Consider the following 27,624-nt stretch of genomic DNA (forward strand, 5'->3'; position numbering starts at 1 on the left):
ACCCATGCTCCATCTCCCTGGATTTCACGTGGCTGATTTATTTATGTCGCCTCACGCCCTGACTTACCAGGTCTACAAAGCAGGGCAGTGCTTTTATTCCTGGTCTCCATGTGGGAAAGCGAGGCCATGTCCTCAGATAAGGTGACAGGGGCTGCGGGAGAAGAAGCAACTGAACCCATTTCTGAATCCATCCCAACCAGTGGGCAGCTCGCTCATGTATATGCAATTTATGTTTGACTCTCTCCCCAGGGACCCATCTTCTATCTTCCCCCTTTAATTATAAAAATTAGTAGGTCTGAGGTACATTTGAGGGGTTTTCTTTGCCTGCGTTGACAAAGTGCAATACTTGATGACTCTAACCCCAAATTCTCTGTGACACGGATACCCTGGCAATTATAAAATACTTCCAAGCTTGCTCCATAAACCCCTTTGCTGTTGCTATTAGTATGCATTAACATTTTATTGGTGTTACAGGATGAAACATCCAGTCTTGCAGCTCCAGTGGGCTTGGGGATTTCCAGCATCCTGCAATATGTATCCGTGCAGAGGAAATTAAAATGTGGATGGATCAGCAAGATACAGTCAAATCCTCCACAGTAATTTGGAGAAGACTAAACTCTGGTGCTAGTGGAGCATATTCCCAGCTATCTAATAGAGAGCTGATGATCTCTGTAACAGCCTTTTTGTAAGTTTTATTCTTGCCTACAAGGGAATTTTTTGAAAGCAGATGTGTAATACCTAAACTAATATTTTTAAAGGCATATGCTCTGAACACAGAAGAGTGAGACCCTATGCAGAGCAGTCGCTTTTGTCGATCAGCTAGAACCCCATAAAAGAATATGCTCCAGTGTCTCTCAATCTAGCTGGAATTTCCTTCTAACCACCACACCAAGTCAATTTTATATAGTTTGTAGCCACTATAGGACATATTGACTCTTAGGAAAACAGGCAAGTAGCACAACATACCTTTCCTTTAGCGGCGTTAGCACCAGAAACTGAAGCATTGTGTCTAACAGAGGTGCAGCTGGTGGGTCTCAATGACCCTGTGTACATGAAATGCTCCACAGCCACACAACCACTCACCAGGCTGGGACCTGGCACTGCAGACCTCACCATCTCCAAAAATAAAGTTTCCACACATAAAACTGGGAGGAATTCATGTTAAAAGAGGTAATTTGGGTACCTTGACTTGCACAGCACAGCCTGCTGGGGTTCATCTCTCCCAGGTGTCCCAGGAACAAAAGAACTGACAGGGAACTGCTCCTCTGCTTTCTCTCCTTCCTCCATCCGTAGGCTCAGCAAATCCATATCCCTAAACCTGTTTTTATAAAAGCAAGTATGTGCTTAGGAGAACTCAAACACACACCTTGGTGCCGCTGGTTCGGGGCCCCCAGCACAAGACCCCATTTCCGTGGGTTTGCACACCCGGAGCATTAAGGAGCCCAAATTCTGATGAGGGATTTCCATGTTATTTATTTTCTGTGTTATACTTGCAACCAGGAGCACGGGGAGTGACTCGTTTCTGTTTTAGCCATGACTGTACTTCCACCCTGCGCAGAGCCGGTTGATGCAGATGTTCCCAAGCCCAGGCTTTTTATAGCAGCACAAGCGCCCACTCCACCCCTTCCAAAACCTTCCCTTACCCCCAAAGCCTCCTCACAGCCTCGTGCTCTTCAGAATCTCCAATCTGAAGATGCCCATCATGGTTCAGCCCTCACTAAATCTGACGTGGAGACTGCCCCTTGTCAATCTGGCTCATCCTAGTTGGAAGTTTGGCACCAATTTTACAAGATCAGCCCAGGGAAAGACGCATCTGTCCCCAGGACACCCCAGGAGTTTGTCCTGATATCAATGGGAAGATGGCTCGTCCACCGAAGGGGAAGCAGCGTTAAAGGATGAAGATCTCTCCTCTTGGCTATTACAACATGAAACAGCCTCCAAAAGCCCCATTAAATTCTACATCTGAGCCAGGAGAGTCCTTGTTGAAGCAGCAATATCCCCACAAGCTTCTCAACCATCGAAGGTTCCCCCAGCACATCAGCAGGGGGAAAGTCCAGGTTACGTTAGCAGTTATCGTTAATCACCAATTCCACCTTCTCCCACCCATTTCTGCCTCCTTCCCTCCCTTGGGACGCGGTTGCAGGGACCCAGCGTGGCGTCCAGGGCTTGCTGGGGTTCCACACCAGCTCCTCGGGGTCCAGAGCACATCTTGGTCCTGGAAACCGCCAGCTCAGATGTTGCTGCTCAACCAATGCTGGTCGTGCAGCGGGGATTTCTTTGTTTATTTAATAGCAGGAACCCAGCGCTACGTAATGGAACCGAGCCGCACATCAGGGACAACTTAATACAGCAACAATGGCATGAAACAGTTCTATTTTTTATTCTTTTACTACTATCACCGCACGAGGCTGCTTCTCTTAACTCTTACTTCATTTATTACTGGCTGCCACAAACGATCATTTATAAAGGAGGGCTGCAAAGAAAGAGACGGGGGAAGGTTGACGGCGATTCGCGAAACGCGCCCCATGTAAAGACAACAGCTGCTAAACAGAAACACCAACCAGCCCACGTACTGCAACCGCAAAGGATCCAGTTCTGAAAACTGCATTTAAAAACCCTGGCTCGGTCAGGGGGCTGCGCGGGAAGATGGTGAGATACCCACACGACGCCTGCTTCCCCCTCTCCACGCGTCACGTTCACCAAGGGACACATTCAAGACGAATTCGAGCGCCTTCAAAGAAAACATCTGTGATCCGAGATGACATTTCTGCTCCCCATCCATCCCTCCGTGCTGCTGCCGCTTTTAGCAACATGCGCTCACGCAGCTGGCCTGCGCCGACGGAGAAGATATAACCCAGCGACAAGAAAACTGGCATTTGCTAAGCACATCTATGTGAGCTCCAGCCACTCCTGAGAAGGTCCAGGTATAATTTGCTCTATAAATCCAACAAAGCTGCTGAGCTAAACTGGTGCTGGAAGTCCTGAGTCAGCCCCTGCGGCAGGACAGGAAAAACAGCTGAAGAACAAGGTTCCAGCTCTCCCCCTGCCTCAGAAACAAGGCTTGAACCTCCTCGTGTTGGGAGCATCTCTGGGCTCCAGGAGGGATTCGCTGGCCCGGGAACAGGCTGCACACATCACCTGCCTGCTACATCCAAGCTGGGGGAGAAGGGGGTGAACATAGCGAAGTTAAATAAATAAATAGAATATTCTATATGGGAGAAAGACACCTAGGAAGGCTACAGACTAGATATATCGGCTTCATGCAGTTAAATAACGAGCCAATTTTGCGCAAGCGAGAGCTCGACCAGCAGCACAGCTGGTGCCTCTGCAGCCTCTGCCCTGTGCCCAAGGCTCCAGCCGTCACCCTCACCGGCTCCGCTCCCAAAGCGCGAGCAAACCCCCAGCTGAGAGGGACCAACACAGTCACTGCTGCAAAACACGGAGGCTCTAAGTAAAACCACGATGTGGGAAGAGGTGCCGGAGTTGCCGCTTCAGCAAGGAGCAGAGAACCTGGGATGGACGTCGGTGGGAGCCAGAGGAAGGCGAGCAGCCGGCTGACATGCGATGAGGGCACATGGCAAGCCAGGTGATATGATTTAAACAAGAAATAGATGCTTAAAGTCCAAAAATCCCTAGCAGGACAGACGTGCAAACTGAGGAATCCAGAAGCACAGGGCTCTACGCGAGCCTCCTTGGTGGGTCCCAAGCCCAGGGAACAGCAGCTGCAGGGGAAGGAGGCACCTCCCCACCCTTTGGTGCTGTATTTCACATTCTTGGTGTCCCTCCACGCGTGGATGTCAACATTTCCACCCATCCTTTCGCATGGAAGCCCCATTTCCATCAGATGACCAGGGGAGGTGCATTCCCGACCCTTGGGTGGCTTTGGGAAACCAGGGGCTTTAGCTCAGCCATTGCTGGCCAGACACTTCACAGCCACATACAGCACAGTGACACCCGCAAAAAGCCACCCAGCGATAACAAGGGGACACAGGGAGATGCCTGGGGTCTCTGATCCAGGCGCTGGCTGCTAAACTGCTCCATCAGTGACCAACTCATCGCGTTCCAGCAAGCACACAGACCTTCAGGAGCGGATCCGTTCGGGAAGGCAAGACAAAACACAAGTCTCATTTAGGAGTAAAACAAGACTAAACTCCAGTCTTCCATTTTCATTTACAATGCATATTTATAGAGTTGCTTCAGGAGCACCAGCTGCTCCTGCCCTCCCAGTGACGCTGCTGGTGTAACCCAGACCATGTCCCCAATTCTGTCACCTGCCTCGGAGACACGGCTGCTGGTCCCCCTGCTCGAGGTCCACCACAGCAACACCAGCAGGGAATGACAACGGGAAAGAGCTTTTTCCAGGTATATCCCACCGTCCTGGGCCAGTTATGCTGTTTGTTTCCAGCACAAGTATATAAGCGCGTGTAAAGCTGCATGCTCGCCCCACATGCTGCCTTTGCTCAGGGGATGCCTCCCTAAAAGCACTGGGGAAGATGCTGCTTTGTGGGGAAATCCCTTTGCTATGGGGCTGTCGCTACAATTTATGACCAAGCAGCAGCAACCACGGTCACCTTGTGCCACCAAGGCCAGCCCAGCCCTGGGACAGCAAAGCATGGAGGAGAAAACAGGAGTGAAGAGGGCAGGTTGGACCCAGTGATGAATGTGTGCGAACATGTGAGGTTTTGTGCCCAAGAAGAGGGAGCCTGAGGATGTGCCGCTCGAGCAGTGTCCTTGCATAGCTGTTCCCACAGAGCCGGGTCCCTCCGGGGACTTTGTCTCCGGCTCCAGAGCCAGCTCAGACCCCCACAGCCCAGCGAGTTCCCAGCTCCACCCAAGGGAAGAGGCAGGATGGGGAAAGGAAGACCCAGGAACCTCGCAGAAGAGATGGAGCAAGGATGGGCTTTCCTTACCCAGAGTAAGGGACAGATGGCACCCTGGGCTTTCAGCAACCCACAGACCTTCCCTACAACTCCCTTCACCCGTTTCAGACCCCCCGTGCAAGCAGAGGTGGCTGCCCACAGCCACACGCAGGCTCACCCCTCGCAGTGGTTTCCCAAACCAAACAGCAACAGGAAACTTCAATGAAATTGAAAAGGGAAATTGCAGTTACCACTGCCCAACACACGTGCCTTCCTCCCTTCCACACCCCCTTCCTCCCAGGAAGGGAAGCGAGGCAGCCCCAACTCAAACCCCGTTCCCAGAGCCGTTCACGGCCGTCACGCTGCCCGTGGACGTGCGGAGCGGAGAAGCGCAGCCCCGGCGCGGCCGCTGGTGTGACATCCCCGTGCTGGGGACGTGCAGGAGGAGCTGCTCCGGGTCCCGTCTCCCGTGCGAGGCCAGCGAGTTGCTTTGGATCTGTGGTTGCCGATGAGGATGTGCAGGAATGAATGGGCTGCGTGTGACGGGCGAGGTGATGAGGAGGGGGTGAGGGGAGGAGGAAGAGCGTCGCGCTACGTCTTCCGCTGCCTCGACTCCTCCCGCGGCCTCCTTAGGACGTCACAGGCTGGATGGGGAGCAGGCTGCCGAACTTAAAGTGCTGGATCACGGGAAACTTCTCCAGGCACTGCGGGAGGGGAGATAAAGAGGGGTGAATTCAGGAGACATTTCCACCGTACACAGGCAGCCAGAGCTACATCCTGTCCCTGGGATCAGGAGATAGCGAGCTCAGGGCCAGGCGGCTCAGATGCAAACAGGGGGGTCAGTCCCAGGATTTCCCCCCATTTCTATGAGGTTACTCAGCCCAGTAACACCTCAGAACCCCCTTCCCTTCAGCCAGAGCCTTCCACTTGCTGAAATTCAGGCCTGGAGCATGAGCAGAAGAGGCATGTTTATGTCAGCAGCTTTCTCTCGCACCACCCTTCCTTGCTCGAGCTGATCTTTGAAGAGCTTCACCCTTCAAACCCTTTGAGAACTGCAGAACCCCCCCGGGAAGAGCCTCCCCCTCCCCAGGACAGCGGGGAAGCTCAGAAGCCCAGACCTATGGTACTTCCTCTGGAGCCAGAGGTCAGACAAGTGGTTCCAGCACAACTGAACTGCTCACAAGCACACCAGAGCCAAAGCAAGTTTAGAGGTGGTGAAAGCATCCACTCCTGGGGAATAACAGCCGTGCAGAAAACCACCAGCTCCATGGCGAGGCACCAAGGAAAAAGAAGTCCTGTGAGCACCAGGGCACATCGCCTTCAAAGCTTCCTAACGTGTGGGATGCTCAGAGCTGCCACCATCTCCCAGCATGGCCACTTAGACAAACCCTCCGAGGAAGCAGCGCTGGATGGCAGTGAAGTGAGGGAGGAACAGAGAGAAATGAATACTGGAGATGGTGACAGCTAGAAATGTCAGCCCAGCCAGCTCCAAGGGGTCCCACGGAAGATCAGACTGGTTTGGGCTCTGGATGAAGAGACTTTGCCATCAGTGGGAAGAATGGGTATCCGTTCCACTTAACACATTGTCAGCCCAAAAAGAGACAAGTAGACAAACTTCTCCTCCTCTGTCCAGCAGGATTAGCACAAATGTACTGGATTATTAGAGGTACCAAGAGACAGGACCCTCCTTGCATCACTTGTGGGTGAAACTTGGCTAACACGAGCTCCATGAAGGAGATAAGCTTATTTTCTTCTTGCCATCACCTTGTTCACCCTGAAGATCTGCTCAGGACTCAACTGGGGAGTAGAAACATGCATCGGGTCCAACCTTTAAAGATGGAACTAGGACTAGATTAGTTACAATGGAAAGTATTTCGTGACTGACTGCAGCAGAGAAGGAAAGGTCAGGAGACTCAAAAGCAGGCTCAGGGGAAAAACATCAAGGCTGCTGCTTTAACCACACTCTATTCTGTCGCCTTCTCCACTTGCCTTTGATGGTGAGAATAAGAAAAGCCCTTGCACTTCCAAGTGAGCATGTCTTCACCCATTATATTTATATTATAAATAGACACATTTGAGATTTCATAAACACACGCAGAGCTGAAGACACACGGTCTTCAGTCTACTGCCCATTGCAGACCCTGCGGCAAGCACCCCGGAGCGCCCGAGTGCAGACAAGAGCTCCCAGCCACACAGCCACACCTCAGCTTTCTATCGGCTGTTTGAAGTCATCCCGTGGAGGGGACAGAGAAGAGACAGAGCATCCAGAGTGCTTTTTAAATGAACCAGGTCTGGGGACTGCCCTGCTCCTGCCACGTGAGAGCTGGTTGTGAGTGAGCATTTGATTTCTCCTGCTCTGCTTCTGCCAAGTGACCCCTTCGCTCTGCTGCTGCCTCCACTCCATAGCTGGTCACGGTCAGCACCGAGCACTTCTTGGTCGCCCCAGGCGTGTCAAGGAGCCAGAGCCTCCATCTGAGTGTCTGATTTCACCTGATCTAATTGCAACGGGTGATCGGAGGGGCAGGGAGAAGGGGGAGGGGTGTGGGAAAAAGAGGAAATCTTGCTTTCACCTTATCCAGTCAGACAAAACCCAACACCACAACCCCAAACCTTCCGTCTCCTCAATACCGCAGACTGAGCTCTGCCTCAGGAGCTGCCGCCTTGAGCTGGACAAAGACCCACGTCAGCACCCGGGGGCTGCTGGCTCACGCATCTTCTGCTAACGCTGGCAGCGGCTCATCGGAGCAGGGCTGCAACGGGGGAGGCTGCACAGCTGGGTACCTCGAGCAGAAACTCGCTCCGGGAGCCAGCAGCAAACAGACCAGATCTTCAGTAGTGGCTGCGGGTGCCCAGCCTGAAATACCCAGGACTCAGTTTGCAAACGATGAAGCCTCAGCGGCTCCTGAACATTGTGTCATTCCCAGAAAATCAGTGAGAGACCCTCTAGTTGAAAATGCCGGTAAAATCCACACGACCAGGAGCACCGTAACTGAAAGTCCTGCCCAGCCGCGCTGCTGCGTCCGTGCTCCGCTCATCTCCAGGCCAGGCAGGAGCAGCTGGGCCACCAGCGGGCTGGGAGACCCCCAGAGCAGATAGAAAGAACCAGCGAGGACTCTGTTCCCCTCTCCTCACCCACCCAGGTGAACACAGACACCAAGCAGAGCCAGGAGAGGACGCTGCTGCCTGAGGATAACGTGCTTTGGAATATTCCTTTAAAATCTACAAATGTTCTTTGAGGAAAAAACTAAATTCAAAGAGCTGTGGTTGACTCGATGTTTTCTACACCTTAGCCTAAATCTGTGTCTTTATCATAGCTGTTTTTGCATTCTCCCCTTGACACAGCTACATCTCTAGATACTTCTAGAAACACACCAGTACTGGATCCAGCATTTTCACACAGAACATCATTATTCAGAACACACCAAGGACTCCAGAAAAGCCCATGTCTTGGGTGCACCTAAAAGAGCCAGAGACTCTCCCAGTCTCTGGAGGGTCCCCCAGCTGTGCTGTCCCCAAGACATCAGTGGACACGTACATTGCACTGTGGGCACACCCTGTCATCTCCAGCCATATATGTGGTACACGAGGTGGGAGCACCCACAGGGCACGTGGGGCACCAGGCAGGAGCACCCAAACAGCATGGGGCACGTGGGGTGCCAGAGGAACACCCGAACAGCATGAGAAGGAACTGGTCCAAAGGAAAGGAAGGGCTGTCAAGGCAGCAGCAGACGATGCTCAGGCTCGAGGCTTTAAGGGACACACATTTCACTTCAACAGCACTCCCAGGGCTGCAGTCTTCCCTCCAGACCGCCCAACCCCTCCAGATCTCACTCCAGAGGCTCCAGCTCAGGGTTTCCCAGCACACAGCATCTCCAGCCCCGTGATGGAGCTGTGAGTGAGGGCAGTCCCGGAGGGGCAGCCCAGGGACACCCCTCCGAGGGGCAGCCAGCTGAGGGGGTCAACCCCCAGCCAGCTTGCTTCTCCTCTTTGGAGGGCGGGAGGAAAGCTGAGCTGGGGGCGGAAGGAGCCAGCGGGCCTGGGAGTGACACCTCGAAGATTAGAGAGGTATGTGGCCTGGAACCTAAACACAGGATGTGCAGCAGAGGAAGGGCTGGGGGAGGGAGCACTGAGTTCGGCACAGTTAACCCCTTTGTGCGCTGGGCCTGAGCAGAGCTGCCCGAGGAGCCCCTGCCATATGTCCCAGCAACAGGAGCCTGGTTGACATGAGCAGAGACCGCAAGGTGTAGGATTAACTCTTTCCAGCCCCAGCAGTCTCCCTGGGTGCACCAGGCAGCTGCACCACCCTCGCTCCTCCAGCATCTTCAGCGCACCCCATACAGTCCCATCCTGCCCAGCAAGAGATGCCGCCTGTTGGCTGTTCCCTCCAGAGGCCCAGATGTGACAGTTCCTGTCCTGCTTCCTCAAGTTCAGGGTTAGCTCGAGCAGGAAGGATAGAGAAGGGAGAGCCAAAACTGCCCAGTTCCCGGTTCCCCAGGTCAGGGCTCGCCAGGAAGGCGCAGCTGGGGCAGCGCCAGCAGAGCCCCGGCACGTGGTGGGCGGCCAAGCTGGAGAGGCTGCTGTAGCCTCGCCGGTCCGGCACATGGCACATATGAGACTCGAAGTGAGGGGCGATGGGTAGGAAGCGTTGAGCCTGCTCTGGGGCTCTTGAAACACAGCATGATAATTTAAACTAAGTTGCCTCCAGCTGGTAAAATAGCAGCATGGGGATCAGAAGGACTAGCAGGTCAAGACATCAGCCCTAATTTGAAGACCTGCAAGTTGCACTATGGGAAGACAAAAGTCATGTCTGCAAAGAAAGGCCATTTTGGGACTGGTCTGGGGGCAGACAGGAGGTGGGCAGGAGCTTCCTTCTAACCAGCAGCACCCGAACTGCCAAGGGCTCCCAAGGCACATCCAGCACGGGGGAGCAGCGGCTGCAACAGGACCCCCACCCAAGGAGCAGCAGAGAAGAGCTGACCCGCAGTGAAGTGGAAGGGGAGAGGCGTGAGGCCAAGCAGCCTCCCCTGCCCGGGGCGCTCACCTCGGCCTTGTACATGCGGATGAGGCCTTGGTTGACCTTGGACCAGGAGGGGACAGCGCTGATGTTCCAGAGCTGGTTGGAGTGCTCGGCAAAGGGACCCGTCTTCATCTGCAAGAGAGAGGCGAGCGCGGGGTGAGGGAGCGGGGCCGGCCGGGAGCTCCTGCGCTCGCCCTGACGCTCTCTCCCAATAAACGTTCCCACCAAGCCCTGTGACCCACGCACCAGCCCCCTCGCTGCGCCCTCCCTGCCACGGCCACACCACACGAAGCTGTGGCAACCCAGCTCCCCCTCTCCCCAAGAAAATCACGCTTTTTCCTGCCTCGCACCTCCCTTTTAGTGACTGCGTTAAAAAAAGCCCCATGTAAGTCCTGTTCTTCCCCCTCTCCAAGTCAAGCTTGGCTCAACGCTGTTCCTATTCTACCCAGAACCCTCCCAGTGCAGCACTGCTGGGCTTTCCAAGAAAATGACTCATTCCCCATTCAGATCAACAACAAGCAGCCGCGACAAACCGCCGCTGCCTCCCCTGAGCGCGGAGGGCAGCGTGGGCTGGCAGCCGCTCCGGTGTCCGCAGCCCGTTCCACACCTGCCTCTGGCACAGGAGGGGCTGCGGGAGGCAGGAGCAGGGGGGACACGCTCCAATCCCGCTCTCCAAACCGGCTCTGAAGCTGCGAGTTGCCAGTTTGCAGCAGATGCTTTACATCTTTACGTTTCTTTTCTTAATTTTTTCACACTCCAGTGTTTCTCCTGTCAGGCCACGGGGTTTGGAGGAGGGAGGGCAGGGAGGAAGCTATGAACAGGGGCAGTTACATGTAGATTCCCTGGGTAGCTGTCTCTCCTTCTCCTCCATGAACAAAAACAGACCCTCAGGGAGAAAAAGAAACACAAGGCAGCCACTCTGCCTGAGCAAAGTTCCCATGACATCAGAAACCACAAGGCCGAAGCTCACGCTAAAAAGGAGCGTGGGGAGAGAGGAATCTCTTGGACTCTCGTTCTCAACTCAGGGCTCAAAAACTAACCCCTTCCCTCCACACACACAGAGGCCTGGAGCGAGGGTGGGAAAAAAGCCTCCAAAATCACCTCTCTGCCCATTTGAAAAACAAGCAAGGCCGAGCAATCTGCTTTGGGAAATTGCTGCCGCCCTTCTGCAAGGTCTGTGTGGCACCAGCCCGCTGCAGAGAAAGAAAGAGAGAGGGGAAGGGCTGGAGGGAACCCAAAGGCCTCCCTGCTTGGAGGACAACACGTTTCAAACCTGCTGACCTCAGGGCTGAGCACCAGGAGAAGCAGGTGGGTAGTTTTTCCCACTGCTCGGAGAGCGCGGACGCGTCCCCGCTTCTCCTCGGTGCTTCTCATGAGCCAGGGGTGACAGATGAGCCTCTCAGCCCTTCCCGCTCCCATCCGCCGTGTCCGCTTTCCTTGCGGACCCGAGATAAAACGCACAGATACACAAAGCACGACGTTACCCAGCAGAGCCGGTGTGTTATTAAAGTGTGAGGACTTGGCACCGGTGGGTTAAAGGCCGCCAGGAGCTCAGCGCCAGGCGGTTCGCTCAAAGCGTCCCCGTCCCCACAGGAGAGGTTTGGCTGAGCGCATTTTGATGCCAAACCCTCCTCCAGCATCGCCGCCCTTCGCGGGGCCACAGTTTGCATCAGCCACCACCTGGGCCCTCCTCACCTGGGGTGCCCAGCGAGGGACGGCTTGGCTACGGTTTCAAACTGGGGAGAGAGGAAAATAAAGGGGAAACAAAAAAAATCATCTCCTTCCACCCACAAAGGGCAGAGCGGGAGCGCTGTGGGGGGAGAGCGAGAGGCAGCGAGCGCTGCAGTCCCGCAGTGACCCCAGGGGAATGGAGTGAGTCAGAGCAGCCATATTGAGCAGGAAATTACTCACAGACGCGGCGTTCCTGCCTCTCGGTTCCCAAGAGAATCGGCCTTTTGTAAATGGTTCCTCTGTCAGTGCCGGGGGGAGGGGGACGGCTGAGGCCGTGCTTTCCTGTCAGCTCCTTCCCTTCCAGCAGAAACCCGAGCCCTCCCTTCCCAAACCTCCAAATTTAGAAGCCAGATTGGAGCTGAAATTCCTGCTGCCTGGGCTCTCGGAGCAGCATCTGGGCGATCGCACCGATCATACCTGGCACCCCTGTCCTGCCAAAACACACACAGCCCTGCCACCGCCACCATCCGCAGCGACGCTCCCAAATCCTCCTCACGGGTACCACACGCACAACCTGCAGCGTGTTTTGGCCAGCAAGGGGACCTCTTGAGTCCCAGCCGGCTCCATAAACCTCGTCCTATTCCAGAACCACGCGTTCAGGTCCAAAACCACCCCGCGGATTTCCCAACAGCAGCCCAGCTTACACAAGGCTCGCTGCCGATGCTGCCGTAAGGAGGATGAGGAAGATGTCGTGGCGGGTTCAGCCTGGACATCATCTCGCTGCTACTTTAATAACCTGAGCTTTAAATATACGCGTGGCAAAAACCACAATGGTGTATATTCATGTCCCTGAAACGTCACCCAGGGGCTGCAAAACATACCTGCTCAAGAGAGTATTCTCTCGCTTGAAAGAAAACAACGGGCCTCGGTTGTAGGTTGGGGAAACAAAACCTACTCTCATGTCGGTGAGACGTACCAGACCCTCTATGGGAACCGCTGCGGTGTTTGCTACGTATTTAACACCTTTAAAGGAGAGCTGTTTCCAGCTGAAAAGCTCAGAAGAAAATAGCATCCTTCATTTATTAAAGTCTTTTAATCCCTTCTGTCTTTTTCCTTTCTATTTTGTTTTGTTGTTGATTTTGGAGAGGAAGCGTTTGGAGGCACTGGAGGTTGGCTCAGCCCCCTCTAGTGGCAGTACCGGCCTTCCCAGGCGTTTGGGGGAGAAAAATCAAACTTTATAAGCAAAATCTTTACCAAAAAAAATTAAGAAGCGTTTGCACGAAGATGGATTGAAAATGCCATGAGATAATGCGGGTTGTTGCCATTCCTCAGCGGCTCAGGCCAGGAGGGCTCCCTGCCACCAGGTGGCACTGAGGAACACAGCAGAAACACTCAATTCCACGATTCTGAACAAATGTATTGAAAATTAAGTGAAATCACTTATTTTAAGTCTACTAAGAAGCAACTTTCTGCAGGCAAAAGCAGCACGAGCTGAAGAAGCAGGACGGTGCTGTGTGTTTTAAACTTCACGTGTCACCTGTGTACTGCACAATTTTCTACACACGTGTCAAGAGTTGCAGGTTTAAATGTTTGTAACAGGTCAGTGCACTGCCTGGATATTCCAGAGGCCCAAATAAATAAAATAAATCTTAGAGTATCTTGGCTCCTGCTTTCCAGCCCTCCTCTTGATCTCTTCTGCCAGTGCCTCCTTACTGCCCATGGTGTGATTTAATTCTGTTTTAAGGGTTAACCCTGAGAGGTGCTAAGTACCAACAAACTCCACTAGATTCAGCACTACCTGACTCAGCACCTCCTGGGGTTTGGGCCAAAGGCTCCTATGAAAATTCCCAACGTGAAAGGCTAAGTTCATACTCTGTAAGCTCCCTTCTCATCTAATCACTAAATTAGAGAGGCGAGGAAGGGGGAAAGCGAACAGAACAAAGGGAAGAACCGCACTTTGTCCTTCAAAATTAATCCCATCAACTCTCCCTTGCCAGAGACAAGAAATCCCTCACCACAACAGAGCGGGTGGCTCTTGCTCTCCTTGCCCAGACCGTGCAGCACGAGGGACGGCAGAAACGCAGCAGCTGAGGACAGAAAGCCGCGAGCTCCCTCGTGGGGAAACGCTGCTCACGGTTGGCAACACGCTGAGCATCGCCAGCCCCTCACCCAGGGGCCACAGAGTCCTTGAGGAGAAACACGATCCCGACAGCATTGCCAGCTGGGGGAACCTCAGCACCATCTCCACTCTGGATTGTTTGCGAGTAAGGTGTGTTTAATGGGTAGAGTTTCTGGAGGAGACCAAGCTGCACGGAGGTCTGGGAGCCTGCGCTAAAGCCCAGGGCCTGCCAGGCAGCAGGCTGGAGGGAAGGGAGGGTTTCTTGGCAAGCCCAGACGTTCTGCAGCTCCTACTTCATCTTCCAAGCACACTTGCAGGCACCAGCCTTCTCCATCCAAGTTCCCACTGACTGATCCAAGTGATGATCCCGAGTTGTTTGCTCTTGTTACAGCTCCCTTCAACTGCAATCCACACCCGTCCAGCTTAATTATACTTTCCTCTCAATATCCCTGTCTCAACTCATCCAAGGAGAGCGCCTCAGACATGCAACAACAATTCGTCCACAATTCCGTCAGAGCAAACAAACAAGCAAAGGAGGAAAACCACAGCCTGAGCCAAGTATCTAATGTCAAAAGAACTTCCCTGCGGGACAAACCTCCCAGCCCTCACCTCTGTAATGAAGAGGATGCACTCCAGGAACATGAAGTCTTTATGGTTTTCATTTACCACCTTCTCATCAACAAAGTGTCGAGGCTCCAGATTTGGATGGTCTAAAAAGAGACAACAGAAAGTAACCTGCATGGCACCCCGGCTTCTGTGATCAAATTCAATCAGGCTTTGTCCTGCCCCCTTCCACAAGAAACACGATCAGCCAGAGCTGCTCGCTTCAGTCTCATCTCCCACTCCAGTGCCTCAGCAGTGATGGCAACTGGTAAACTCCCTAGGGCAGAAAACGTGTTTTCTAGCACCAGAAACAAGACTCACCTTTCAAAAAGCTTGTAGTCATTTCAATAAAGACAGATGTACTGTACAATGAAGCCTTCCAGCTCCCAACCTAAGCAACTAGCTTTATTTGGAAAGCCGAGGGGAAAAAAAAAATCCAAGCAAACTATTCTGCTGTATTATACACAAACTTGACATATTTGCATTTAAAAGTCAGTCCCAAGCTCCACCGTCTTTGCAATCTAGACCGACGGGACAGGGGCAGGCTGGGACATGAGAAGATTTTTCTTAGTACCTATCAGCTGGGAACTGCCCCATATGAAAGGCAGAAATTGGAAGTCATCCAGGCCCCACACGCCCTGGCTGCCAGCAGGTTCCATCCTGTAGGTCTTCTGAAGTTTTCGCATTACTTCGAGGTACCTGAGACCAAAGAGAGAAAGAAGGGTTAAGACAAAGACGTCTTCTGTCTTCTTTGACTTACACGAGGGCAAGGACAACCAGTTTGTGGAGAAGGACATAAGCTCCATTGCTCTGCAGCAGAAAGCAGCCTGTTGGTACGCATAGTAACAAACACCAGTACCTTTGCGGTGTTTTTTTAGCACCAAATTCACTAAGAAATCAAGTGGCAGAGGTTTGTTTTGTCTGCAGCGCCTTATGCTGGCGCAGATCCTTCAACAACTTCCAAAAGAGCTCAGAAAGCTTTCTACTGGACAGCAAGTTGTTGAAGGAGAGTAAGGTATCAATGTTTTGTAATAACAGTGAAGATGGGGAAAGATCTGCACTTTTCAGGTGGAAAACTAAAGCTGCAAGTACTATTGAAGGAAACTGTTCACATGCCACCAGTGATACAGCTGGGATTAGACCTCTGGGCTCCAAACACTCATTGCACCAGTTTCATCACTACCAACTCCACCTCCCGGGCTGGAAACACATCTCAAGGAGCCGTGGAGCCGCTTTCACAGATATCTTTTTTTTTTAATGCCTGAGGAGATGTTAGATTCCCTGACCAGATATTCCTGTGCATCGGAAAGCACAGAGCTTCACCCACACACCTCTGCAGAGCTCAGTGACGTGTGCTCAACTGGAGTCACTTTCCAGAAAGGCGCTCAGCCTCTAGTAGACAACGTGCTACCTTCTCTTTTGGAAATTATAAGGTGTCACCGTACCGTCCATTAAAAAGTACATCTGCCTCTTAATTTTGTCTAAATTCGTTTTCAGATTTCCCATTCTGCCCTTTCTCTCTAGGCCAGCAGGCCTTCAGCACTCATGTTCTCTAATTATGTACCCGTCTTTGTAGAAGGCCCTTGGCTTGCCCAGCTCACACCCCAGGAGGAGGCTCTTCTTACAATTTCTCACTCCCAAATGTGTGCAGGTGAAAGGAAAGAAAGGGAACACAATCAGCCCAGACGACAGGAGGAATCTGGTGTACAGACCAGGCAGTAACATCTCGCGCATCTCAGGCACCAGGAGGTGAACTCTGTCAGTGATCTGCCCCCAAACAGCCCAACGCTTCCAGCTCTTCTCCTGCCATTTCCTCACCTGTTAAATACTTTAAAGACGATGGCCATCTGGTCATCCACTCTGAGCACACCGATTTTGCAGAGGCAGCAGAGAAAAGCTGCAAATGCAGCTTCATGCCCTGGTTAAAAGAGATAAAGAGATGTGACACTGGTGTCTATGGTCCCCCCTCTGTGGGCACCACAATGGCTCTTCAGAAATCACAGCCAGCTGTCCCCAAGGTGCTCCCTCATCCTACTGATGACATGAGTTGGCAATATTTCATCCCCACACAGCATCCTTCCCAAAGTATAACTTCTAGACATTCATGAGGTGATTATTAACCCTGAGGAAAGAGGAAAAATTTCTGGAGGAAAACCAGCTCCGGCACTGGGTGTGCTGGGAGCAAGGCAGGGCCTGTCCTGGGAGCTTGGCACAGCACGGGAAGCGGAACGCTGCAGAGTTGTCTGCTCAGGGGATGCAAGAGAACCTCACATCTGCAAATAAACAGATTTCTTCCTGCTTCAAAAATATCTGTGTCAGAAGGACACAGATCCCAGGACGCTGCTGGGAACAGCCTGTCCCAGAAAGTGTTGGGATCTCAGGTGGAGGCTCTGCAGCTCAGTCCCCCAGTGAACAGCAAGGAAAAGAAACAACCAGCAAAACCAGAGCCATGTCTTTTAGTGGAAGGGACCACAGAAGAAAGCAGGATACATGATCATCAGCTCCACACCACGAAGAAGTGCAGCTCCCACTGTAGGAACAAAGAGCACCTGTGGTCCAGCTACTGTGAGCCAGGACATGAGCCACTGGCTTGGGACACACAGGACAGGGGGAAAGGCTGAATTTCCCTCCCTGAGCTGACAAAACCCCAGGCAGTGGGTCCCTTTCCAAAGACAACATCTCCCCCTGGTGCCGGCGAGCCGCAGCTCTGCTGGCGAGCACCGCTCAGCCTCTTCATCCTTGTACCCACCATCCTCCTCCTCTCCCTGACCAGGTCCAAAGTTTCCTTGCCCCCACAGCATCTCACTCTCCTGCCTTTGGGGGGGATGCTCTCCTCGGCACACCTCCTGTCCTCCAGACAGAGGAGCAGAGCATGTAGACAATTATGGATTTAAGTCTAACTGAAGCCAGTGTAGTTACTCCAATCTGCAATTCAGTGTCTCCTTAGGTGGAAAATGCTTCTACCTTCAGATTTCAAACCTCTCTGTAACCTGTGATGTCACTTCTAGGGAGCAGCAGACCTCAAGCCACCTCCCACTGAACTCAAACTTGAACTAGAACTACAATGGGAACCAAGTAATTATATTTTATCCCTCTGAACTGCCTATGGCAGATCAGCCATGCAGGACTGCTGTATCCTACAGCTCATCCCAGAACAGTTTGGACAGCTCGGTTCACATTTCCTCGGCTGAGACACTAGCAGGGTGTTTTAGCTCTGGCACAGCCCTGCTGCCAGCCCCAGCTCCCGCAGTCACAGCCCGTGCTGGGCGCAGGGCTGAGGAGACCTGAGAATTAAGGTGTTTGTATCAAGCTGGCACTCAAACAAAGTGGCACTAACATATTTAAATAAATGCAGCACCAGGCTCCAAAGGATCACTACCCAAGCAAGTCAAGCCTCAACCAGCACGCGTGCCCCGGTACCTGTGCCATAGTCAATGCGGGTGGAGTTCCCCACGGATTCCTTCAGGTACACGGCCACTTCTGGCGCAGCGTCAGCCAAATGCTTGGGGATCACTGTTGCCACCAACTTTTCTGCTTCCTGAAAGACACAAGAGGCTCCCTTGGACCAGACGCTCTCATCAGAGGAGAAGACGGCACCAGCTGAGGGGTGATGCACATCCAGAGGAGGATCCTTCACAGCTTATGTGAGCGATTCCTCTGCAGGCTGCTTGGCTGTCACACGATGATGGAGCCGTTCTGCCGCCCCCGCTGGGCATGCTGCCCCTCCACAGGAGCCACATCGAACACTGCACGTGAAAGACATGCTCACCTGGTCTAGTTTGGCGTACCAGGTCCTGAAGGCTTTGTTCCCAAAGCGAGAAGGTTGATCCACCGGTGGGGTTTCATCGATCCATCTGTCAAGGGTATTAAGAAGAGCCACCAGCTTTTCAATGGGCTGCAGAGACAAAGAAAATGGGGGGTCACGGTGACATAAAACAGAGCAGCCCCTCAGGCTCTGACATCTCTGCCCTGGATTGGAGTTGTTAAAGCCCACACTGTCCATCCCAAGGGTGGCAAGGGGAAACAGGATGTGCCAACCCCCCCCAAAATGCAGAGAGGCAGAGAAAACCGACCTTCCCCTCAGAAGATCAGTCCAGTACAAAGCCCAGCCCGAGGCAGGCTCCCAGTCACCCACACAGTCTTTCATGAGCTGTAACAGCTCTCTGCTGCAAAACCTCTGGGAGAAGAGTGACAGCAAGCTCTGAGCTGGAGGGCACAGGGACTGAGAAAGGAAGAGCTGCACAATTTGGGGATCTACAACACAAAACTGAGGCTCTGCATCCTGAGGGTCCTACATCCCCCACGGGACACAGCACAGCATGCACCGCACATCCTCACCAGCAGCTGATGGTGTGACCAAGAGACCCTTCTCAAGGCCTCTAATCTTAGTCCTGAAGTGTCTCTTAGGAGCCAGGATTAGCAGGGGTGGTCTTAGCATTTGTACAGCTAAGCGCAGCAGGGCCTAAGCACAAATCAACCTTCTCAGCATGATTTCTGTTGCTTTGAACTCATACCAGCCAGAATATGACAGCTCCAACTCAGTGATACCCAGCGCATGTGGAAAGATACAACCCAGCCAGGGCAAGAGGCAGCCTGGTTTGCCCACCAGCGGCCTCATCGGAGAAAGCATGAGAACCTCCTGGCTCTCAGAGAAACAAACACAAAGCTGACGGGAAGACAAATGCAATGGTGAGACAACAGAGCCATCTTTCTGACACCTAGTGCGGGACAAAGAAAGTGAGGAGCCTGTGTAAGATGGAGGGAGCGACTGGAGGAGGCACTGCTGTCGTCAGGAAGGAAAAGAGGAGAGGTTCAGCAGGCGATGCAGCATGATGTCTCGGGCTGTGCTGCAAGGATTGGGGTTTGCCAATGCACACAGCCTTGCTGGGGAATGGCTGCATCCTGCGCACCAAGAGGCAGCACCACAGGCGGCCCTTTAAGCAGCTCCAAACAGCTTTAGGAGGCTCTGTCGATAACTGGTCAAGCCTGCCAGAGGCTCTGGGATTCTCCTCACCCAGCTCCAGGCAGCCAGAGAGCCAACAGCCACGGCAGCAGCTGGCCAGGCCCCGGGCAATGTAGGCTCCTCTGTCTCGAGAGGGGATTCCTCCTTCAAGGGGACAAAGAGGACGGCAGAAGCAGCGGCTGTTTTGACTTTGCTGGAGGCATCGAGCGTGTGAAGCTGGCTGGTCTCCTGGGCTGTGGTTCAATTCTTCACGCTGCCTGCCGGGAGGACGAGGAAACGGCCGAGCCCAGCAAGTTCCCAGCCCTTGAAGTGCCACTCGAAGGGGGCGGGTGGAGAGACGGGAACAGCAGAGCCGCGCTGGGGATCGCTCCCCACAGGAAGGGTCTCAGGGCAGACACAGCCTCCCACAGACAACAGCTTCTCCGGGGCTGAGGACATGGGGGGAATAAGCCAGTGGGAAGCAGGATCGGGCAGAGGAGGGATCCACCCCCCCCACAGGACCTTGACACTTGTCCACTGAGCCATAGAGGACACGACATAGAATCACAAAACAGTTTGGGTTGGAAGGGACTTTGAAGGTCACCCAGTGCCACCTCTGCCATGAGCAGGGACATCTTCACCAGCTCAGGTTGCTCAGAGCCCCGTCCAGCCTGGCCTGGGATGTCTCCAGGGATGGTTCATCCACCACCTCTCTGGGCAACCTGGGCCAGGCTCTCACCACCCTCACTATAAAAAAATGTCTTCCTCATGTCCAGCCTGAATCTCCCCTCCTTTAGTTTAAAGTCATTATACTTTGTGCTACTGCAACAGGCCCTGCTAAGCAGTCTGCGCCCATCCTTCTTATAGACCTGAGCAACACAAAAGACACCAATGCCAAGAGACACGGGGGCCAGAAGTTCTGGGTGTCCTGGTGAGGCTGCAGCTGGAGCCACTAACACCCGGTGCCCCAGATCGCATGGACCAAGGCAGCACAATCCTCTCTGCTCCAGCTCCCTGCTGCCCAAAGTGCTGCTGAAACCCAGTGTCTCCCCACTGCTCTGGTCCAGGTTTGGACTCAGCTCTACTCCTTCCCAGCTACTGCATTCCCCTCCAATTAAGCAACAGTGTCCCCAGCACTGGGTTGCATTAAATAATTAAATCATGCTGGTGATTTATCCGCTGGCACCAGCAGCTCATTATGAGCCGCTACCGTATTTCAAACCCCTCTCAGCGAGAGCTCGGTGCTGCTGGATAAATGGAGGCGAGGACGGGCTCCTTCCCCCTCCCCAGATCTGCCCGCAGGCCTCGGGGAGCACGAGAGTCCAACTGCCCCTTCCCCACTCGCTTGCTTTAAAGGGATTAAAAAGCCCAACCCCACAGAACAGGGGAGAGCAGGGCCCAGCTGCTGCTCAGCCATGCCAATAAATAATTAAAGAGATGTGGCTCGTTTGGGGCTCAGGGCCTTTTGAAAAGGGGGTTACTAAAAAGCAGCAGCTTCCCATTGTCCAGCAGAGGAAGCTTGTGCATCCAGGGCTGAGCCCAGCAGGGGAGAAGGACAGAAAAGCTGAGCTTAGGCGAACACAACCATCAGCACCACTGCAGCCTTGTTTTGCCTGGCTGGGTTTTTAAGCTCTATTTTTGCTTTACCTTTCCAGTGATCAAAGCAAGGGCAGCCTCCCCCCGCCAGCTCCCCGCTCTCCTTGCTCTTCTCGTTGTGCTGATTTTGCATCCCCTTGACCCTGAGTCCGCCACCGGTCCCAAAGGCAAAGCACGGAGCCTCCAACGGAGCAGAGACCTGTCAGTAGCTCTGAGGAGCAGGGGCGGGCAGTGGAGGTGCTGAGAAAGCATCACAGCAGCTAGAGCTGCCTGCGAGGACCAAGCCTGTCCCTGCGGGCTCCTCAGGCCCTGTCAGAGGGGGGAATTGCTAAAATCGCAGCATTTGCTGCTTCCCCCACTTCCCTCCTGGAACCAGAGCAAGCCACGAGACCGGCCAATCTCCCACAGTGCAGCGAACGGTTTGAAGGGCACGTCTGCTCCTCGCACGGCCAAAATTAACCTCCTCCTTGCAGCGCTGCTCCTCTGAGCGAAGTTGCAGCTTGGCAAAACCGCTGCAGGCTGCAGCCCCAGCCGCCGCTGCCCGGACCCCCGCGGGAGGAGCGCTCCCTCCCGCAGAAGGCAGGTCACAGCCTATCAGTCACACAACCTTGCGCCAGACACGGCGCCTACGCCAGAGTCCTGAGCAACAGCTCAGCTATCGCTGCTTGTCAGATGCCTCCAGCAAAACCCCAGACAGCTCCACGCAGCTTTTCCGTAAGAGCAGAGCAAGCTCAGCAAGTCTCAGAGGGGGCTCAGCCCCCAAAGGATGCAGCTCTCATTCCAGCAGACAGTTTGGTATCGACACACACTACTCTGGAAAGCATTAAGCTGCCTCTTTCAAAGCAGAGCAGACCATACCTCCATACCTTCTTTTTTTTTCTTTATTTTTCTTTTTTTCCACAGCAAAGCAATACCAGTAAGTCATGGAGAGGATACACGTTCAGCAGAAAGGATTCCAGGAGGTCATTTGCCAAAGAAAGGCGTCCCCAGCATTTGATCAGGGAGGAAGATGGGACGGCACAAAAGCACATCAGCAGTAGGAACAGCAAAAGAGAAGAAAGCGAAGTGGAGATGCAAGCAGAGGCCACGAGGGGCTGAGCCTTTAAAAGCACAGATAAGCAGTTTGATCTACAAACGAACAGGCAACCTCATCAACAAGGCGACCCTGGGGATGCTCCACCTGCGCCTCGAGTCACAGGCTCCTGCTCTCCTCAGCGCGTGGGGAACGAGACGACGCGTCCCTGCTGCTTCCCGAGCAGGATCGTGTCACTTGTTTGTCACCTGGCCTGGGACTGCAGATGGAAAAACATTCACTCCACGAGGGATCCGCTGCACGGACACAGCCCTCGTACAGCTTTTCCTAGACAGCTGGCAGCTCAAAGGGGTTGGTGGAAGAGGGTTTGGCGTTTTTTTCCCCTCTGTTGTTTGGCTCATTTTTAATGCTTTGTTTCCCTAGAACTGCTCGGTGAATGGCTGGGAAGGAGCGAGACAAAGACAAAACTCAAAGGTGAAATGCAAAGAGTGGGAAGCAAGAGCAGCATTTGACAGCAGTTTCTGCTGAACTGAAGGAACAAAAGGTGGACACAAAGCCTGTGAGGGAGGGACTCATTATCCCTGATCCCCCCCATGAACTACAAGCAAGTTTCTCATTCACACACTGGTTTCTAGAAGGGAGGGCTGGACTTAACACGCCAGTTTCAAACAAAAATGACAAAGTTAAAGATCACCGTAGGCTGCCTTCCCACACCAGAATGCAGCTATAAACAGTGCCCATTCTGCTTTGGTCTTTTTAGACTATTCCTGGCTTTCTTGCACAGCTGTGACAAGTTTAACAATACAAATGTACCCAAGAATCTCCCCATTGCAAGGCAGAACCAGGGAGCAGGATCCAGCGAGCAACACGGAGGCGAAGCTGGCGGCCACCAGCACATGTTCTGCAGGTGGTGGCAGCACCCAGAGAGACCTCAGGCCAAGCAGTCGCACCACCGAGGGCACCTGCCTTTCCCCTCTGCCTCCAAACCATCTCCCCATGCCCTGACGAGGTGAACAGGCATTAAAACCGGTCACCCAGTCCCACTGAGAGGCAACGGGAGGGCAGGAACCATACAGACATCTCAGCCTTTTGCCTGCAAACAGAAGGGAGCAGCACATCTTCAAAACATCACTGGTTGACGCCAGGTTGTGAAAACAGGGTTAAAACATCCTTTCTGTACCCTCCTTTTCATCACCAGCTTCTGTCCACTTGTAACCTGCTTGGTTTCCCATCCAGCGAGCACACACAGGGGAGGATTGTGGCTGACATCTGCATCCCCAAGCATAACCCGACTGCATTTATTCTCCCTGGCTTGCAGATAAGCTCTCAGCTCATTCCTCACCTAGGAAATATTCACTATAGAGCCCCCATAAAATAATAAAATTAATTTAAAAAAAAAGGAAAAAAGTACCAAAAAAATATTAAAAGGCAGAAAAGGAGAAACAGGAGCATCCAAACTCTTCTCCTACCTCTGAAACTTTGTACTCGCAGGTCAGCTTCTTGCCCCTGACACCTTCATTCAGAGTGAGGATGAAGCCCATGTAATCTGCGTATGCCTGCAAACACACCCGAAAGAGCAGGGCGTCAGCGAACACCCGCGGTCTGTTTGAAGGAGCACTGCCGCACACCCAGAGAACCTTCCCCAACACACAGCGCTGCCTTCCCAGAGACTCCCACGGCACGGGGCTGGCTGAGAGGCTGCTGCTGTTTTTGGCAGACCTCAGAGGCAGATGGCGATTGCACTGAGAACTCTGCAGCACTGTGAAAGTGACAGAGCGGAGAATCCTAAAAAAGCTCGGATTGCCCTGAAATCCTTCCCTCAGCTCCCTCCTACCACGTCAAAATTCAAACTCCTCAGCTCTGCAGTCTCAGCTGTGCCCGGACACCCCGCTCTGTGCTGCTCCCCCCGCTTCTCCTTCTGCTTCTTCATCACGGGAGAAGAGCAGGAGACAGCCCAGGCTCCCCACCACTCTCCTCTTTAAATCTGCTGCTTTTGAAGCATCGTACCCCACGTGGCTCTGCAGCTCTAAGCCTCTGAGAGCACCAGAGCAGTCCCCTGTCACCATTCCCTCCTCAGGCCCCTCTTGCACAGAAATCCTGACCAGGAGCAAAACCTTAAACCCAGGACACTTAACAAAGGAAGGTTTGCTTGAGACCTGGCTAGAACTTGAGCTTCTTTTAAGACATCACAGATCGGTCATCAAGCAAGAACTTGCTCCTAAGAGGTGGGACAGGTTTGGGCTGACACACCAGTCCCTCAAAGGCAGAGAGGGGAGAACCCGCCTGTTCCACCAGCTCCATACATACTGTCAACACAAATTATCCAGAAAATTGAAGGCTTGAGAGCCCTTTCCAGCCCAAGAAGGCCCCAGGAACCAACTCAGCCTAATGCTATAAAAGGGGAGCAGGACCACGCTCAAGCCAAGCTCAAACAACACTGATTAAATCCAGTTTTGATATAACATACAGGCGAGGCAGGATGAGTTACAGCTCCTTGTTTAGCTTGTTAAGAGGGGGTAGTAATAATTTCTAAGCATCTCTGGTCTCCCTGGCTCGCTCTTTTGTCAGAGCGCTTGGCTGCAGACTCCACACCTCGCTGCCAACTCATTTTCCTACAACGGGTAGCGACTCTTTTGCTCGAACACACTAATCCATTAATTTCCCATTACTTGCCCAAACCTGCTTTACCTCGTGGCTGTTCCCAGCCCAGACCTGGCTGCCACTGAAGCATAATTAGCACCTCCCAGAGCCCCAGAGCCATACCTGAGAGCGCTTCCACTTGGCCATGTCGGAAACCACGTTTATCTCCTTTTTGGGGATCATGAAGTTGTGCTGGAGGGGAGGAGCCACCTCCTCAGAGGTGCCTGGAAGATGCAAAAAAGAGGTAAAATAGAGGCGGTGAGCAGAAGAAATCCTCTGTCTTCCTTTTTTACAAATCAACATTCATTTCTCTGGAGACAGGATGCAAACAATCCACCCCAGCGTGGGCCATTGTCTCATCAAGTCCTCCTCACCAAAAAACACCTTCTCGATCCCCGGAAAACACACTCCTAAGGACACTGCGAGGCTTCAGAAAGCATCATTGTGTTTGTTTTCACTCCTAAAGGGGTATTTCCCATCCAAAGAGACAGTGCAGGGGCTGGCCAAGGCACCAGCGAGCCAGTTTAATTATTTGATGTGTAATGAAGACAAGCCTCAGGTCGTGCTGAAGCACTGAGCTCCCCAAACAACTAACCATGCCTTGTTTTTCGGGTGTTAAGCCTGAACTGCGTTGCCCTGAACCGGACAACTCCAGCAAAGGCTAAGCTGGAGCAATTCAACAGATGGCAGCCCAGAGCCGCAGCCTTGCGCTCAGAGGACGCCGGGACACGGCCTCTTCCAGGTGGAAGCTATGAAGATAATTTCATGCTAAAGCTCTTTCAGAGCCCAGGGTGTAATATTTAATGCGAATGCAAACTGTTATGCATTAGATCAAGCTCTTCCCCTGGTCATCGGAACCAAGGACCCAGCCCTGTGGGAAGCATCGCTCCATCCCCACTCTCCAGAGCTCTCATCCCAGCCCGCAGCCCTGCACCAGGACACCGCAGAGCCAGAAACGCTCCGCACACTTAGCGGTAACTTGCATTAAACTCCTCTAAGCGCAACTTTTAGTAACAAGAGGCAGTGCCGCAGAGCACTGTTAAGGAAACCAGGTGCTAAAGTGAATTTATGAATTCTGCTAGAGTCACACAGCTCATCTTTTTAATCCTAGAAAATCTGTTCAGCCCCAGCCACCGTGGCAACATTTCGGCGACTGCTCTCCATGTTCCGGCAAGCTCAGGCACTGGCTCCTCACCATCCACCATCAAACTCCACCTCCTTTAAATATTATTAGCTGCATTTACATAGAAAATACTAGCCAGTGATGTCAGGAGCCTTTTCTGCAGCAGAGCAGTGCTGTCTAGCAGGCAGATCAAGGAACAAGGAATCCACAGCTGCAGGAACCACACAGAGTCTCCTACAGACTTGTCACGTATGCTCAGAAAGTCATTTAGCTTCTCTGCCTCTCAGGTTCCCCACGTACGGAACAAGCGCAGCCTCACCGCCTGCCGAGGGTGTTGGGTTCGTTCCTCCGCACAAGCGACAGCGAAACTCCCACGTACAAGGCTGAGAGGAACAACACACGAGGAGTTTAAATGAAAGACTCGTGTGCCTCTCTCCTAAAAATTCAGCACACAGTCCTCAGCGACTAGCACTGTAATAATGGAGCTCTTGTTTTAAAATAACTCATAACATGGACACAATGAGAAACTCCCGAGCAGCAGTGCAAAAAGACAAACACCGACGTGTTCGTTAACATGGGTCACGCATATAGACCAGGGCAGTGTCCCGGACCAGGGCGGGGGATCCAGGTGTTTGCCCAACATCTGTCTCACCGCAGAACTTGTTTCACCTCTTTGCATTTGTTTCTCAACCACCACTTCTTCTGACATGCGCTTTGTGCTTTTCCTCTTGAGGGGGAGAACACGGATACTCCAGGAAGGAAACACTGTGAGGTTTGGGGGTTACAGACTATAAAATGAATAAACAAGCGAATGTCCAAACCCAATAATGTGATGGAGATGGAAGCAGAATGGGTTAGGTTTATAAGTGAAACTTGGACAGTCTTACTCTTGTGGTGTGAGGAGGAGAACAAACTCAGCCAAGAGCTGGACTCTGCACCAGCAAACACGCCCCTCGGCAAGGGAGCCACGGAAAATGAGCTACAGCTGCCAGAGAACCGGCCGCCGGGGCAGCCCCAACCCCGGCCGCCCGTCCCCGCCGCGGGTGCAGCCCCGGGGGCCAGCCCCGAGCCGGCAGCTCGGGGCCCAGCCCGGGGAGGCCGCTGGTGGGGGGCCCGGGGATTGGGGGCTCCAGGGCCCCTTGGTAACCCCAGCAAAGCCTCTTCCCCCCTCCCGCCCCGCAGGCCCCGGCACTCGCCGCCGCCGCCTCCGCAGCGCGGGGCCTGGAGCGCCCGGACGGAGACCCCGTGAAGGGTGAGGCCCAGCACCCCACCCCAGCCCCCGAGACACCGCTCAAGGGCCCCCGGCGCTGCCCCCAGCCCAGAAGGCCCCGGAGCCGTCCCCGGCCCCTCACCTGCCCGCCGCTCGCTCTCTGCCATCTTCTCGGAGCCCGGCCACCGCCGCCACCCCTCACCTCTCACCTCCGGACACGCCGAAGCCACCGGCGGCCATCTTTGAGCAGGGCACGGCGCCCGGCCTTGTCGTGCCTGAGGCTGTCAGCGGGAGGCGCGGCTCCTCCCGGCCACCGTCGTGGCTCGCGCCGCCATGTTTGTGCGGGGCACGGCCTCCTCTGCCGCCGCAGGACAGCCATGTTTGTGCGGGGTGCTGCGGCGCCACGAGGAGCGGGTGTGTGCGGACGAGAGAGGGGGCGCGACCCGGCGAGCAGGGCGGCCCTTCTGACCAGCTCCCGGAGAAGGCAGCGGATAGAGGAGCCGCATCCCCGCTCCGACACCAACCGGGCGCAACCCCCCCGCACCGCGGGACTCTGCCCTTCCCCAAGATGGCGGTGCGGGCTTCGCCCCGCTCCAAGATGGCGGCGGGGCGGCCCCGCCCCCTAGCAGCCGGCGCGGGGCGGCCGGGCGGTGTCGCCCGGTGTCGCCGGTGTCCTTGCGGCGGGCGGCGGCCGGGGGAGCGAGCGGAGCCATGCTGGCCTTGATAGCGAGGTCTGCGGTGAGTGCCGGCCGCGCTCCTAGCGCGGGGACACCGCGGGGGGAGCCTCTAGCGGGCCCAGGACGGGGCTGGG

The 27,624-nt window shown here is 53.9% G+C and overlaps 1 protein-coding gene and 1 long non-coding RNA gene across 9 annotated transcripts; both read right to left on the reverse strand.

Moving 5' to 3' along the window:
• Nucleotides 1-67: 67 nt before the first annotated feature.
• LOC110355590 (uncharacterized) lies at nucleotides 68-1,320 on the reverse strand. The gene is made up of 2 exons (XR_002408364.2): nucleotides 1,184-1,320; nucleotides 68-151 (listed from the first exon to the last, which is right to left on the reverse strand). It is a non-coding gene; the product is annotated as an uncharacterized LOC110355590 (long non-coding RNA).
• A 1,036-nt stretch (nucleotides 1,321-2,356) lies between these two features.
• On the reverse strand, nucleotides 2,357-27,154 carry PTPA (protein phosphatase 2 phosphatase activator). Of its 8 annotated transcripts, none has more exons than XM_065035846.1 (10): nucleotides 26,956-27,154; nucleotides 24,604-24,704; nucleotides 23,310-23,396; nucleotides 18,039-18,164; nucleotides 17,690-17,807; nucleotides 16,088-16,187; nucleotides 14,844-14,968; nucleotides 14,276-14,376; nucleotides 9,901-10,008; nucleotides 2,357-5,563 (listed from the first exon to the last, which is right to left on the reverse strand). In XM_065035846.1, exons 1-10 carry the CDS (start codon nucleotides 26,978-26,980, stop codon nucleotides 5,489-5,491), a joined length of 966 nt encoding a protein of 321 aa, XP_064891918.1. In that variant the 5' UTR covers nucleotides 26,981-27,154; the 3' UTR covers nucleotides 2,357-5,488. The 8 variants fall into 8 exon arrangements, with proteins under 8 accessions (XP_064891918.1, XP_064891916.1, XP_064891923.1 ...); XM_065035844.1 differs by having other exon boundaries at nucleotides 27,023-27,151; XM_065035851.1 differs by having other exon boundaries at nucleotides 27,016-27,070.
• Between the last annotated feature and the right edge of the window lie 470 nt (nucleotides 27,155-27,624).

This window comes from Columba livia, chromosome 19, assembly GCF_036013475.1.
Source record: "Columba livia isolate bColLiv1 breed racing homer chromosome 19, bColLiv1.pat.W.v2, whole genome shotgun sequence".
Taxonomy (NCBI): domain Eukaryota; kingdom Metazoa; phylum Chordata; class Aves; order Columbiformes; family Columbidae; genus Columba; species Columba livia.